A 15,012-nucleotide genomic window follows, 5' to 3' on the forward strand; every position below is an offset into this window, starting at 1 on the left:
GTGAAGCGGAGTTCGGAGAGTATCGGGAGGTAACCTCTCGATCGACTATCGGTAGGAGAGAGTGTGTCTGTACAGGCGTCTGTAGAGGTGCACACCGGAGAGGCGCAAGGATAGGTGCAAACAGAGACACTAGAGGTGGCGTTGTTAGCTATATATGCACAGGGCTTGTTGCATGGCCTTCAAGTACTAATAGCACTGGCGGACTAGGGCGTCCATCAAAGGCGGCTGTTGGAAGCTGTAGACCAACTTCGTCTGTCCGGTGGACTGGATAGGCGCCATTTAATAGGAGAACGCCTCGGCGGGTGTCATGGTAGTGGCTGCCGCCATAACGATAGATGTGGGGATCCCACACTGACATATTACGCGGGCACTTGGAAAAGGGTGCCATTTTGTATGCAATAAAGCCGTGTAAAATCACAATGCATTCCCGCCCGATTATGTATGCTATAATTTTCCCACTATGTGGGTTTAGGAAACGAATATTATGACAAACATGAGACAACATACAATGACAAAACAATGTACTTGCAAAGGTATGACAATGGTGAGGTACCATGCAAGAAGAATACAGATCGTAAGCCAGTTCATAACTCATGGCCACGTAAAATATTTATGGCTATTTGAAACAACAAGACACCTGGGTTTACAAATGTTTTCTTTTTTTTATGAAAAGGTGTAAAAAGGTTATGCACATGTTAAAACATACAAAGAACAAGCAGGAATGTGCATTCAGGAGTAATGCAGGATACATGTAAGTAAACAATTAATTCTATTTAACAAATTTCCGCCTCTGTTTCGCAGTATTTTCATATATCTTCTGCAGTATTCCTGCATCTGTTAACCACACGTTAATGTGCAACCACTGAAAGTCACCAGTTTAGTTCAATGCAGATTAAAAAAAAATTTTTTTAGACTCAACCTACCTGCGTTATTCTTTATTGAATAAAGAATGAATAAAAATGTGCTGTCAAAATGGAATTACATTAGAATACCAAAAATAACTATCAATATGCATAACATGTTTGTGTGTAAGTGCTTGTGTTGAAACTGTAAAGTTATTGGTCTACCTGCACTGTTTCTTCTCTCTTTCTTCCTCTTACATACCCTTGGCCATGCTGAAAATCTGAAAGGAAATGTTTCAGCGCTCTGACTTGGCATTATCTTGCTTGCTCACTTTTGAGCACTTTATGTTACAATATAGCATAATGCATTGCCAGTCTGTGCCTTCCATATAAATTGTGAATTATACAAGGGCTTCAGATGTTTTGCGAAACATAGGGTACAGAGATAACAGGCATTTCAGTTACTCAAACTCCTTATAGTAACATGTATCTTTTGTGATATGCCAAACTTATTGAGTTTTTTTTCACAGCATGATGCATCAAACACATTAGCCTCCGTGCTTAAGCGTACATTGATTCGTTCAGAAATATGTAAAAGTTATAATGTTACGACTTACAGCATATGTATGACCAAAGTAGTGATGTTGATCACCAACAGGGCGATGCACAGACCACGTATGCCAGTCACAATCATCTTCACATCGGAGTTCAGTATGGAGTTCCTTCCTGAATAACAAAGATGATAAGATATAGAAATATAATGTGCAACATTGTTAGATGATCAGGTCTTGGACAAATGATAAAACCCATCACATACTACAAACATAATATGCTACTTATGGTTATATTTATGTGACAAAGAAATTATGGCTGACAGCTTCTGTATTATACAGTGATAGTGATGTTTCCTTGACTGTCATGCTTGACAACAGTAGAGGGATCCATACCCAAACGTCGCTATCACAGTATAATAAAGAAGTTGTTATCCATTATTTGTTTGTCTACATTGTCGTCCGTCAACTTCTAAGAAATGCCTTTTGACTAATTTCTATGCCATGCTATATACATAATATACCACTAACGTTGAGGTTCTGCTGTGGACTGACTGCTGCAAACCTTGCATCCAGACCTGCACGTGTAAAACTGTTCCTCCTCTGTTGTGAGACATGAAGGGCACAGATGTTGACACTCGTTGCCGAAATGTCCGACTTTACATTGTTGACATTGGCCAGTGTCCCTGTCACATGACTGATGGTTGGACTGACAGGACACATTACAGTGGGCACCATGACGACCATCTATACACGTTGCTAAACAACTTCCCAAAACATTGCAGGCAAAGCCGTCACATTTGTGCAAGCAGGAATGTTCACACTTGGCACCATACAAATCAGCCCTACAGAGAGTACAGTTCTCGCAATGAGACTGGTCACACGTCAGACATCCTTCGGGGCATGGTATTTTACAACGAATCCCACAGTAACCATCTACACAGCCATCACGACAGACAGTCCTCCCAGAGTGTAGTTCTACGTCACATGAGGAGTTGAGACATGTCTCCTGGCAAGGATGCTGACAGTACTCGTCTGTGTAGCCAGCTATACATCCTTCAGTGCATATTTCACGAGCATCACACTTCTGCCGTAAGCAGTTCTGGCAGGACGTAGATCCATACAGGGGGGCCATGTAAACTAAAAAAGAAGAAGTTGTGAATGTTATCATATAAGTAAACAAGTTCCAACGAGGCAAACCAGTAACTTAAAACATGAGCAAACCTCTCTGCTATGTTATATGGCAGTGTAATTTATTGTTAAATAATGAGTGTAACTGTATTGCATTGTTTCTGTTGAGATTCAGTTCATTGCATTGTATTTGGACAATGATTAGTTGTCAGGAATGTAGTACGATTTAATATAAGCAGTGGCGTGAATGTTATTTACAAAAGCCTAATGACGGCACTTATCATTATTTTTTCCTACTCAAAATTTCTCGTTATTTCAATTATTTTCTCGAAATAACGAGTTTTTTTCTTGTTTTTTTTGGAATACTCTCTAGGTATTTCAAGTTTATCTGAACAATTCCAAATTTAGATTAATTTCTCGTTGCTTAGATTTTCTCGTTATTTTGATTATTTCCTTGTTAAATAATGAGGAAATAATCAAAGCAACGAGAAAAAAAATCGAAATTTCGATTACTTGAAATAAACTTGAAATGACGAGATAATAATCAAACATTAAGAAAATATTCAAAGTAATGTGAAAATACCCGTAATTATGAGAAAATAATTGAAATAACGAGAAATTTCGATTTAAAAATAAAGAAGTAATGCGACCAAAGTGGCATCATTAGGCTTTCGTAGTAATTATGTTCAGAATATCGAAATATCTGTGAACCTTCGGAATAGCATGGATGAATGTCAAGTGTCATAGAAATGTGGAATAATCTGTGTTGTTCAAGTGACACTGGAGTGATCTGGCACTGTGTAGAAAGTGTTGGAAGCTTGTTAGAATTTATAAGTGTAGCGGACACCATCGCACATTTCATCTGACATTACATGAAGACCAGCTTTCGTGTGAAGCTGACTTTTCACCCTGGTGTTCAACCTAGGCCTATCTTGCAGGCTTGACCACTGTTGCGACCAGGTGATAATTATTCTTGTCATTGCCATTTCCACTGCTCTCACATATTATTCTGTCATTGAATCTTGTTGTCTCTCTGTTGTGTGCTGGTATTGTAAATTGCTGTGCAGTGATTTGTATGGATTTGTAAATCAGGTTAATTTTGTGAAACAATTGTTCATCGTATACCAATTGTCGGCTGTTTCACACTAAAGTCTTTTACGTACAGATTTCTGGGTTAACAAATTGTTCAACAGCTATCAAAGTACAAAGAAACAAAGTCAACTTAATCCCATATACAGGCCAAAGCAATCCCAACGTTGATCAACTTTTTATGACCCAGGATCCACACTGGGGTATGGAAGAGTAAAACATTATAAAATCTGATCTTACCGATACTTAAGCTAATGCACATATTCTACAATTAGTAATCAGCAATTATATGGACGTATAGAGAGGTTATTACAACATACCTACGATGAAATAACTGTACCATAGAACATTTTCCATATTTGTAGATCTGAAAAAAGTAGGGTTTTTTGTTCATTTTTATAACATTTCTATATCTTGTACTTGAAATCATAAACAAATATATAATCTAGCGTGTGTGATGTCACTGAATGAAAAACCATCAAAATCAGGTATATTTACTCAGATTCAAAGAGGTTACCTCTTTTCCGGGGTCAAGGCTTATCTGAGTTCCTTTTAGAGAATTACATATAAGTTGCGAGGAATTGGGGATATGTTATTATCCCACACTCTGATTATCGTTATGTGGAAATTGTGTCATGTTTTGTCAACTGTTAGAGATTCCACTATACAGACACATTATGAGTCAATCCTTGTTTAAATAGTCTCCTGTTATGTCCAATATACTTGCTACTTGCCGTATGTTATAAATATGGATCAGATTGTGACGACACTAGAACAAAGAAATGTCCAGCCATTTGAAGAATGCATGCAGAAAGGGATTAGTTTATCGCTTACTTCTGGTCACTAATTCATTCCGGATTCATTTCCCTTAATTCGTCTGGTTGTTGGTTACTCACTGTTGGAGTAGTCAATCCTGTAAACAATGTTAGCTAAGATATTGTTAGGGAAGAATAGAAATAGATACTTGCATATGTTTGATGGAGACATACAAGCGCATTTATCCACCCCAAAAAGGCAACACATGACATGAATTTTGTCAAAATATCTACTGAAATATGTAACAGTACTATCTATAACAGGCTGCCATCATGCATGGAGACACTCAAACGTATATTATTGAAACAGAACAATGTAACCTCTACAACAGTTCAGAGCATTTTGTTGAGATATTTAACATTTAAGAAAGTATATTGTATATTCAAAGGGATAGTGATGCCACACTTACTATTCTTGTGGCAATACCATAGAACAAGAGCCCTGAAAACATACGAAAGCAAATATATTACTGCCAAAGACAGTGAAGACAATATACACAGCATTGCTGCTTTGATTAAATCTTAACATTAATTCAACGATAAATGAATAAGTTTAGTCCTGAATTTTTATCTTTCAGAGTATGAGAATAAAAGATATGTCATGTAATATCATTTTCAATTATCTTAGAATTAGAGATAAAACAATCCACTTTCATGTGAATGTTACAATTAGTGCGTCATGCTTCGAAACCATTTACAAACTTTAGCATAATTTGTTTGGAGTAGCTTCAATTCCTTCTTTGGAACAATAGAACACCTGGTTTTTTTTTGCTAAACAACATGACTTACAAGACAAGTGCAGCAGCTACCGATATCCCCAAAGCGATGCTTAGGACCAAGATAGTCTGTGTGCACTCCTCACATGGACTGGAAACTAATAACCAAGTGTGTGTTTACGAAACAATCTGTCATGTGTTATGTACATCGAATCAACTAAACCAAACAAACAATAAAAATATAACCATTATTTGGAGTTATTTTCATCGTCGTTCCTGTCGACGCATTTTATAACAAGTTCAACTTAGGGCTATCAAATCAATGTAGGTGCACACAAAGAAGCCATTCGTTGATTTATAATCTGAGTTGATATGATAAACCTTTAGCTAGATTGTGTAGTGTTTCAAGCACAGATGAGCAACGTATTGCGTCAAGAGACGTATATTGCATAGAGTAGCATGTTATCTTACGGTGTGTATTTTGTACTGCCATGGCCACGATGTAATGACAATTGTGAAGCATTGAAATAGTGTTTTACACCACATAGTAGTTTACATATAGTTACCTCTGCAGTCTTTACTATTGTTCAAGGGGATAGTTTCGTCACTATTGTTCAAGAGGATAGTTTCGTTACAGTAATCCCCTGTGTAGAGTTCTAGACAGCCTTGAGTGCAGTGTCCGTTGTGTTGATTACAGATGTTCTTGACACAGGTCGTGCGGCAAGGCTGATCACACTGGTCACCGTGCCAACCAGGAACACATCCTTCGGAGCACTCTCCGTCAGTCTTCTGACAATGCTTTACTTTAGTTGTCTCTGTCAGAGCACAATGACAGGAACAGTTTCTGTCACAATCTGGACCGAACTGTCCCGACAGGCAGGCAGCGGTAACGAGGACAACTGCAATAAAAACAGATTCGCACACACAGTCCAACAAGTAGTTTATAAGTGTAGCGGACACCATTGCACATTTCATCTGACATAACATGAAGACCAGCTTTCGTGTGAAGCTGACTTTTCACCCTGGTGTTCAACCTAGGCCTGACAATGCTTTACTTTAGTTGTCTCTGTCAGAGCACAATGACAGGAACAGTTTCTGTCACAATCTGGACCGAACTGTCCCGACAGGCAGGCAGTGGTAACGAGGACAACTGCAATAAAAACAGATTCGCACACACAGTCCAACAAGTAGTTTAGAATGTGGTCTTGTTTCACGAGAATAGATGCTCCCATAAAGACTGTGTTGCTGATCTTGCAGTTATTACTGTAAATAATGACATTGATGTGATAGGTAGATTATATAGTAAAGGAGTGAGTGAGTGAGTATGGTTTTACGCCGCTTGTAGCAATATTCCAGCAATATCACGGCGGGGGACACCAGAAATGGGCTTCACACATTGTACCCATGTCGGGAATCGAACACGGGTCTTCGGCGTGACGAGTGAACGCTTTAACCACTAGGCTACCCGACCGCCCTTAGTAAAGGAGTAATGAAACTTTGCGTTGTTATACTTACTGTTTATCGCAAAGATTGTCACAAGCGTGCAATACATGGTAGCAGCATTTCTCAGAGTCTTCTATGTTCGGCTCAACTGCAGTGAAAACACATTATTGGCATTTTGCATTTGATCAGAATATGATTTGATAATGATCTATGATATGACCAGAGTCCACAATTACAATGCATGGACTCGGAACGAAGGTAAACAAACAGACAAATACATTTATGTGAAGTAGAATACTGTACACGCAATATAAATGTAAGTTCAGAATATCCAAGAACTCAACAAAGAAAGACACCGAGAGGTTTAATGGTACCACTTTAGACAGACATACCTAACTCTTCCATACAGTTTAGTGTAGTAGGAAACATACCTATTCAACAGGCTTAACATAACGTCCAACACATCACATATACATGTACCCTGAGAAAGTTAAGCTCTCCCTGCAAGTCGTCTTGTAGATGACTAAAACAATATGCCATAAGGTTAACATTATTTTTCAGGGCAGTATCATTTGCAGAAGCCCGATGTCTGCCATTAAGTGCCCGACGAACAAGAGCAGTTGAACCAAGGGTTCCTGAAAAATGTTAGTGTTATTATAGCCAAAATGGATAGAATTTCAATAGCTGATCCCATTATGAACAAAACAACAAACATCAGCATAAGTGTAGTGGCTGTATCAAAAACCTCACACAGAGGTCATTGATTTACAAATAGCAAGGTCATAGAACAATAATGGATGACTTCACAAATAAGAATCGTATTGTGATTCAGCTTTGTCGCTGAAGGTCAGTTTTCAGGTGCAGATTTAGTGATTACATCGTTATTGATAGTATAGTTATAAATGGTGCCACCTGAAAGGTAGCTCAAACCATGACGGGAAAACGGTGTGGATTGTTGGACTTGAGGAACCTTGAAAAGATTAGTGAAACCGAAGCCAACTGATCTGCATAGCAAGTTTCGACAAGACATATTCAACGGTTGTTCAGCTCCGGAAATGAGCACTACCTTAATCTTTAGTGAAGTAAAGTCCAACTTATCCTCATGAAAACCAAAAACAGAATAAAAAAAAATAAAACACCAAATCATCAAAAGACACGAGTTCACCATGAGACTGATCTGTAAAGCAAGTTTCAACAAGACTGGGGGATAACGATGATATTACATTTTAATTCCCGAAACAGTCTTATACTCCTATCATGTGGTGATCTGTCTTATACTCCTATCATGTGGTGATCTGTCCTATACTCCTATCATGTGGTGATCTGTCTTATACTCCTATCATGTGGTGATCTGTCTTATACTCCTATCATGTGGTGATCTGTCCTATACTCCTATCATGTGGTGATCTGTCTTATACTCCTATCATGTGGTGATCTGTCTTATACTCCTATCATGTGGTGATCTGTCCTATACTCCTATCATGTGGTGATCTGTCTTATACTCCTATCATGTGGTGATCTGTCCTATACTCCTATCATGTGGTGATCTGTCTTATACTCCTATCATGTGGTGATCTGTCCTATACTCCTATCATGTGGTGATCTGTCTTATACTCCTATCATGTGGTGATCTGTCCTATACTCCTATCATGTGGTGATCTGTCTTATACTCCTATCATGTGGTGATCTGTCCTATACTCCTATCATGTGGTGATCTGTCCTATACTCCTATCATGTGGTGATCTGTCCTATACTCCTATCATGTGGTGATCTGTCTTATACTCCTATCATGTGGTGATCTGTCTTATACTCCTATCATGTGGTGATCTGTCCTATACTCCTATCATGTGGTGATCTGTCCTATACTCCTATCATGTGGTGATCTGTCTTATACTCCTATCATGTGGTGATCTGTCCTATACTCCTATCATGTGGTGATCTGTCTTATACTCCTATCATGTGGTGATCTGTCCTATACTCCTATCATGTGGTGATCTGTCCTATACTCCTATCATGTGGTGATCTGTCTTATACTCCTATCATGTGGTGATCTGTCTTATACTCCTATCATGTGGTGATCTGTCCTATACTCCTATCATGTGGTGATCTGTCTTATACTCCTATCATGTGGTGATCTGTCTTATACTCCTATCATGTGGTGATCTGTCCTATACTCCTATCATGTGGTGATCTGTCTTATACTCCTATCATGTGGTGATCTGTCCTATACTCCTATCATGTGGTGATCTGTCCTATACTCCTATCATGTGGTGATCTGTCTTATACTCCTATCATGTGGTGATCTGTCTTATACTCCTATCATGTGGTGATCTGTCTTATACTCCTATCATGTGGTGATCTGTCCTATACTCCTATCATGTGGTGATCTGTCTTATACTCCTATCATGTGGTGATCTGTCTTATACTCCTATCATGTGGTGATCTGTCCTATACTCCTATCATGTGGTGATCTGTCTTATACTCCTATCATGTGGTGATCTGTCTTATACTCCTATCATGTGGTGATCTGTCCTATACTCCTATCATGTGGTGATCTGTCCTATACTCCTATCATGTGGTGATCTGTCCTATACTCCTATCATGTGGTGATCTGTCCTATACTCCTATCATGTGGTGATCTGTCCTATACTCCTATCATGTGGTGATCTGTCCTATACTCCTATCATGTGGTGATCTGTCTTATACTCCTATCATGTGGTGATCTGTCTATACTCCTATCATGTGGTGATCTGTCTTATACTCCTATCATGTGGTGATCTGTCTTATACTCCTATCATGTGGTGATCTGTCCTATACTCCTATCATGTGGTGATCTGTCCTATACTCCTATCATGTGGTGATCTGTCCTATACTCCTATCATGTGGTGATCTGTCCTATACTCCTATCATGTGGTGATCTGTCCTATACTCCTATCATGTGGTGATCTGTCCTATACTCCTATCATGTGGTGATCTGTCCTTATACTCCTATCATGTGGTGATCTGTCCTATACTCCTATCATGTGGTGATCTGTCCTATACTCCTATCATGTGGTGATCTGTCTTATACTCCTATCATGTGGTGATCTGTCTTATACTCCTATCATGTGGTGATCTGTCCTATACTCCTATCATGTGGTGATCTGTCTTATACTCCTATCATGTGGTGATCTGTCTTATACTCCTATCATGTGGTGATCTGTCCTATACTCCTATCATGTGGTGATCTGTCTTATACTCCTATCATGTGGTGATCTGTCCTATACTCCTATCATGTGGTGATCTGTCTTATACTCCTATCATGTGGTGATCTGTCCTTATACTCCTATCATGTGGTGATCTGTCTTATACTCCTATCATGTGGTGATCTGTCTTATACTCCTATCATGTGGTGATCTGTCTTATACTCCTATCATGTGGTGATCTGTCCTATACTCCTATCATGTGGTGATCTGTCTTATACTCCTATCATGTGGTGATCTGTCCTATACTCCTATCATGTGGTGATCTGTCTTATACTCCTATCATGTGGTGATCTGTCCTATACTCCTATCATGTGGTGATCTGTCTTATACTCCTATCATGTGGTGATCTGTCTTATACTCCTATCATGTGGTGATCTGTCTTATACTCCTATCATGTGGTGATCTGTCCTATACTCCTATCATGTGGTGATCTGTCTATACTCCTATCATGTGGTGATCTGTCCTATACTCCTATCATGTGGTGATCTGTCCTATACTCCTATCATGTGGTGATCTGTCTTATACTCCTATCATGTGGTGATCTGTCCTATACTCCTATCATGTGGTGATCTGTCCTATACTCCTATCATGTGGTGATCTGTCTTATACTCCTATCATGTGGTGATCTGTCCTATACTCCTATCATGTGGTGATCTGTCCTATACTCCTATCATGTGGTGATCTGTCTTATACTCCTATCATGTGGTGATCTGTCCTATACTCCTATCATGTGGTGATCTGTCTTATACTCCTATCATGTGGTGATCTGTCTTATACTCCTATCATGTGGTGATCTGTCCTTATACTCCTATCATGTGGTGATCTGTCCTATACTCCTATCATGTGGTGATCTGTCTTATACTCCTATCATGTGGTGATCTGTCCTATACTCCTATCATGTGGTGATCTGTCCTATACTCCTATCATGTGGTGATCTGTCCTTATACTCCTATCATGTGGTGATCTGTCCTATACTCCTATCATGTGGTGATCTGTCTTATACTCCTATCATGTGGTGATCTGTCTTATACTCCTATCATGTGGTGATCTGTCCTTATACTCCTATCATGTGGTGATCTGTCCTATACTCCTATCATGTGGTGATCTGTCCTATACTCCTATCATGTGGTGATCTGTCCTATACTCCTATCATGTGGTGATCTGTCCTATACTCCTATCATGTGGTGATCTGTCTTATACTCCTATCATGTGGTGATCTGTCCTATACTCCTATCATGTGGTGATCTGTCTATACTCCTATCATGTGGTGATCTGTCCTTATACTCCTATCATGTGGTGATCTGTCCTATACTCCTATCATGTGGTGATCTGTCCTATACTCCTATCATGTGGTGATCTGTCTTATACTCCTATCATGTGGTGATCTGTCCTATACTCCTATCATGTGGTGATCTGTCTTATACTCCTATCATGTGGTGATCTGTCTTATACTCCTATCATGTGGTGATCTGTCTTATACTCCTATCATGTGGTGATCTGTCCTATACTCCTATCATGTGGTGATCTGTCTATACTCCTATCATGTGGTGATCTGTCCTATACTCCTATCATGTGGTGATCTGTCTTATACTCCTATCATGTGGTGATCTGTCTTATACTCCTATCATGTGGTGATCTGTCTTATACTCCTATCATGTGGTGATCTGTCCTATACTCCTATCATGTGGTGATCTGTCTTATACTCCTATCATGTGGTGATCTGTCCTATACTCCTATCATGTGGTGATCTGTCTTATACTCCTATCATGTGGTGATCTGTCCTATACTCCTATCATGTGGTGATCTGTCTTATACTCCTATCATGTGGTGATCTGTCCTATACTCCTATCATGTGGTGATCTGTCCTATACTCCTATCATGTGGTGATCTGTCCTATACTCCTATCATGTGGTGATCTGTCCTATACTCCTATCATGTGGTGATCTGTCCTATACTCCTATCATGTGGTGATCTGTCCTATACTCCTATCATGTGGTGATCTGTCTTATACTCCTATCATGTGGTGATCTGTCCTATACTCCTATCATGTGGTGATCTGTCCTATACTCCTATCATGTGGTGATCTGTCCTATACTCCTATCATGTGGTGATCTGTCCTATACTCCTATCATGTGGTGATCTGTCTTATACTCCTATCATGTGGTGATCTGTCCTATACTCCTATCATGTGGTGATCTGTCTTATACTCCTATCATGTGGTGATCTGTCTATACTCCTATCATGTGGTGATCTGTCCTATACTCCTATCATGTGGTGATCTGTCCTATACTCCTATCATGTGGTGATCTGTCCTATACTCCTATCATGTGGTGATCTGTCCTTATACTCCTATCATGTGGTGATCTGTCCTATACTCCTATCATGTGGTGATCTGTCCTATACTCCTATCATGTGGTGATCTGTCCTATACTCCTATCATGTGGTGATCTGTCTTATACTCCTATCATGTGGTGATCTGTCCTATACTCCTATCATGTGGTGATCTGTCTTATACTCCTATCATGTGGTGATCTGTCCTATACTCCTATCATGTGGTGATCTGTCTCTATACTCCTATCATGTGGTGATCTGTCCTATACTCCTATCATGTGGTGATCTGTCTTATACTCCTATCATGTGGTGATCTGTCCTATACTCCTATCATGTGGTGATCTGTCTTATACTCCTATCATGTGGTGATCTGTCCTATACTCCTATCATGTGGTGATCTGTCCTATACTCCTATCATGTGGTGATCTGTCTTATACTCCTATCATGTGGTGATCTGTCCTATACTCCTATCATGTGGTGATCTGTCCTTATACTCCTATCATGTGGTGATCTGTCCTATACTCCTATCATGTGGTGATCTGTCTATACTCCTATCATGTGGTGATCTGTCCTATACTCCTATCATGTGGTGATCTGTCCTATACTCCTATCATGTGGTGATCTGTCTTATACTCCTATCATGTGGTGATCTGTCCTATACTCCTATCATGTGGTGATCTGTCTATACTCCTATCATGTGGTGATCTGTCCTATACTCCTATCATGTGGTGATCTGTCTTATACTCCTATCATGTGGTGATCTGTCCTATACTCCTATCATGTGGTGATCTGTCCTATACTCCTATCATGTGGTGATCTGTCTTATACTCCTATCATGTGGTGATCTGTCCTATACTCCTATCATGTGGTGATCTGTCTTATACTCCTATCATGTGGTGATCTGTCCTATACTCCTATCATGTGGTGATCTGTCTTATACTCCTATCATGTGGTGATCTGTCCTATACTCCTATCATGTGGTGATCTGTCTTATACTCCTATCATGTGGTGATCTGTCCTATACTCCTATCATGTGGTGATCTGTCCTATACTCCTATCATGTGGTGATCTGTCCTTATACTCCTATCATGTGGTGATCTGTCCTATACTCCTATCATGTGGTGATCTGTCCTATACTCCTATCATGTGGTGATCTGTCTTATACTCCTATCATGTGGTGATCTGTCCTATACTCCTATCATGTGGTGATCTGTCCTATACTCCTATCATGTGGTGATCTGTCTTATACTCCTATCATGTGGTGATCTGTCCTATACTCCTATCATGTGGTGATCTGTCCTATACTCCTATCATGTGGTGATCTGTCCTATACTCCTATCATGTGGTGATCTGTCCTATACTCCTATCATGTGGTGATCTGTCCTTATACTCCTATCATGTGGTGATCTGTCCTATACTCCTATCATGTGGTGATCTGTCCTTATACTCCTATCATGTGGTGATCTGTCCTATACTCCTATCATGTGGTGATCTGTCCTTATACTCCTATCATGTGGTGATCTGTCTTATACTCCTATCATGTGGTGATCTGTCCTATACTCCTATCATGTGGTGATCTGTCCTATACTCCTATCATGTGGTGATCTGTCCTATACTCCTATCATGTGGTGATCTGTCCTATACTCCTATCATGTGGTGATCTGTCCTATACTCCTATCATGTGGTGATCTGTCTTATACTCCTATCATGTGGTGATCTGTCCTATACTCCTATCATGTGGTGATCTGTCTTATACTCCTATCATGTGGTGATCTGTCCTATACTCCTATCATGTGGTGATCTGTCCTATACTCCTATCATGTGGTGATCTGTCCTATACTCCTATCATGTGGTGATCTGTCCTTATACTCCTATCATGTGGTGATCTGTCCTTATACTCCTATCATGTGGTGATCTGTCCTATACTCCTATCATGTGGTGATCTGTCTTATACTCCTATCATGTGGTGATCTGTCTTATACTCCTATCATGTGGTGATCTGTCCTATACTCCTATCATGTGGTGATCTGTCCTTATACTCCTATCATGTGGTGATCTGTCTTATACTCCTATCATGTGGTGATCTGTCCTATACTCCTATCATGTGGTGATCTGTCCTATACTCCTATCATGTGGTGATCTGTCTTATACTCCTATCATGTGGTGATCTGTCCTTATACTCCTATCATGTGGTGATCTGTCCTATACTCCTATCATGTGGTGATCTGTCTTATACTCCTATCATGTGGTGATCTGTCCTATACTCCTATCATGTGGTGATCTGTCTTATACTCCTATCATGTGGTGATCTGTCCTATACTCCTATCATGTGGTGATCTGTCTTATACTCCTATCATGTGGTGATCTGTCCTATACTCCTATCATGTGGTGATCTGTCTTATACTCCTATCATGTGGTGATCTGTCTTATACTCCTATCATGTGGTGATCTGTCCTATACTCCTATCATGTGGTGATCTGTCTTATACTCCTATCATGTGGTGATCTGTCCTATACTCCTATCATGTGGTGATCTGTCCTTATACTCCTATCATGTGGTGATCTGTCCTATACTCCTATCATGTGGTGATCTGTCTATACTCCTATCATGTGGTGATCTGTCCTATACTCCTATCATGTGGTGATCTGTCTATACTCCTATCATGTGGTGATCTGTCCTATACTCCTATCATGTGGTGATCTGTCTTATACTCCTATCATGTGGTGATCTGTCCTATACTCCTATCATGTGGTGATCTGTCCTATACTCCTATCATGTGGTGATCTGTCTTATACTCCTATCATGTGGTGATCTGTCCTATACTCCTATCATGTGGTGATCTGTCTTAT

The 15,012-nt window shown here is 39.7% G+C and overlaps 1 protein-coding gene and 1 long non-coding RNA gene across 2 annotated transcripts in view; both read right to left on the reverse strand.

The window, feature by feature from the left end:
- Positions 1-3,974, reverse strand: part of LOC124122610 (ankyrin repeat domain-containing protein 50-like) — a 35,627-nt gene extending 31,653 nt beyond the window's left edge. Inside the window, exons 1-4 of the mRNA XM_048390541.1 lie at positions 3,934-3,974; positions 1,925-2,533; positions 1,460-1,568; positions 1,068-1,123 (exon numbers count right to left, since the gene is read on the reverse strand). Coding sequence (XP_048246498.1) covers positions 1,068-1,123; positions 1,460-1,568; positions 1,925-2,533; positions 3,934-3,970 — 811 coding nt within the window. The 5' untranslated portion in view covers positions 3,971-3,974. The remainder of the gene's footprint in view (positions 1-1,067; positions 1,124-1,459; positions 1,569-1,924; positions 2,534-3,933) is intronic.
- Positions 3,975-6,189: 2,215 nt separating this feature from the next.
- The window catches only part of LOC125377409, a 42,128-nt gene continuing 33,305 nt past the window's right edge, over positions 6,190-15,012 (reverse strand). Inside the window, exons 2-3 of the long non-coding RNA XR_007219565.1 lie at positions 6,660-6,735; positions 6,190-6,407 (exon numbers count right to left, since the gene is read on the reverse strand). This is a non-coding gene — a long non-coding RNA (uncharacterized LOC125377409). The remainder of the gene's footprint in view (positions 6,408-6,659; positions 6,736-15,012) is intronic.

The sequence above is a fragment of the Haliotis rufescens genome, unplaced genomic scaffold (assembly GCF_023055435.1).
Source record: "Haliotis rufescens isolate VD_foot unplaced genomic scaffold, xgHalRufe1.0.p SCAF_9, whole genome shotgun sequence".
Classification (NCBI taxonomy): domain Eukaryota; kingdom Metazoa; phylum Mollusca; class Gastropoda; order Lepetellida; family Haliotidae; genus Haliotis; species Haliotis rufescens.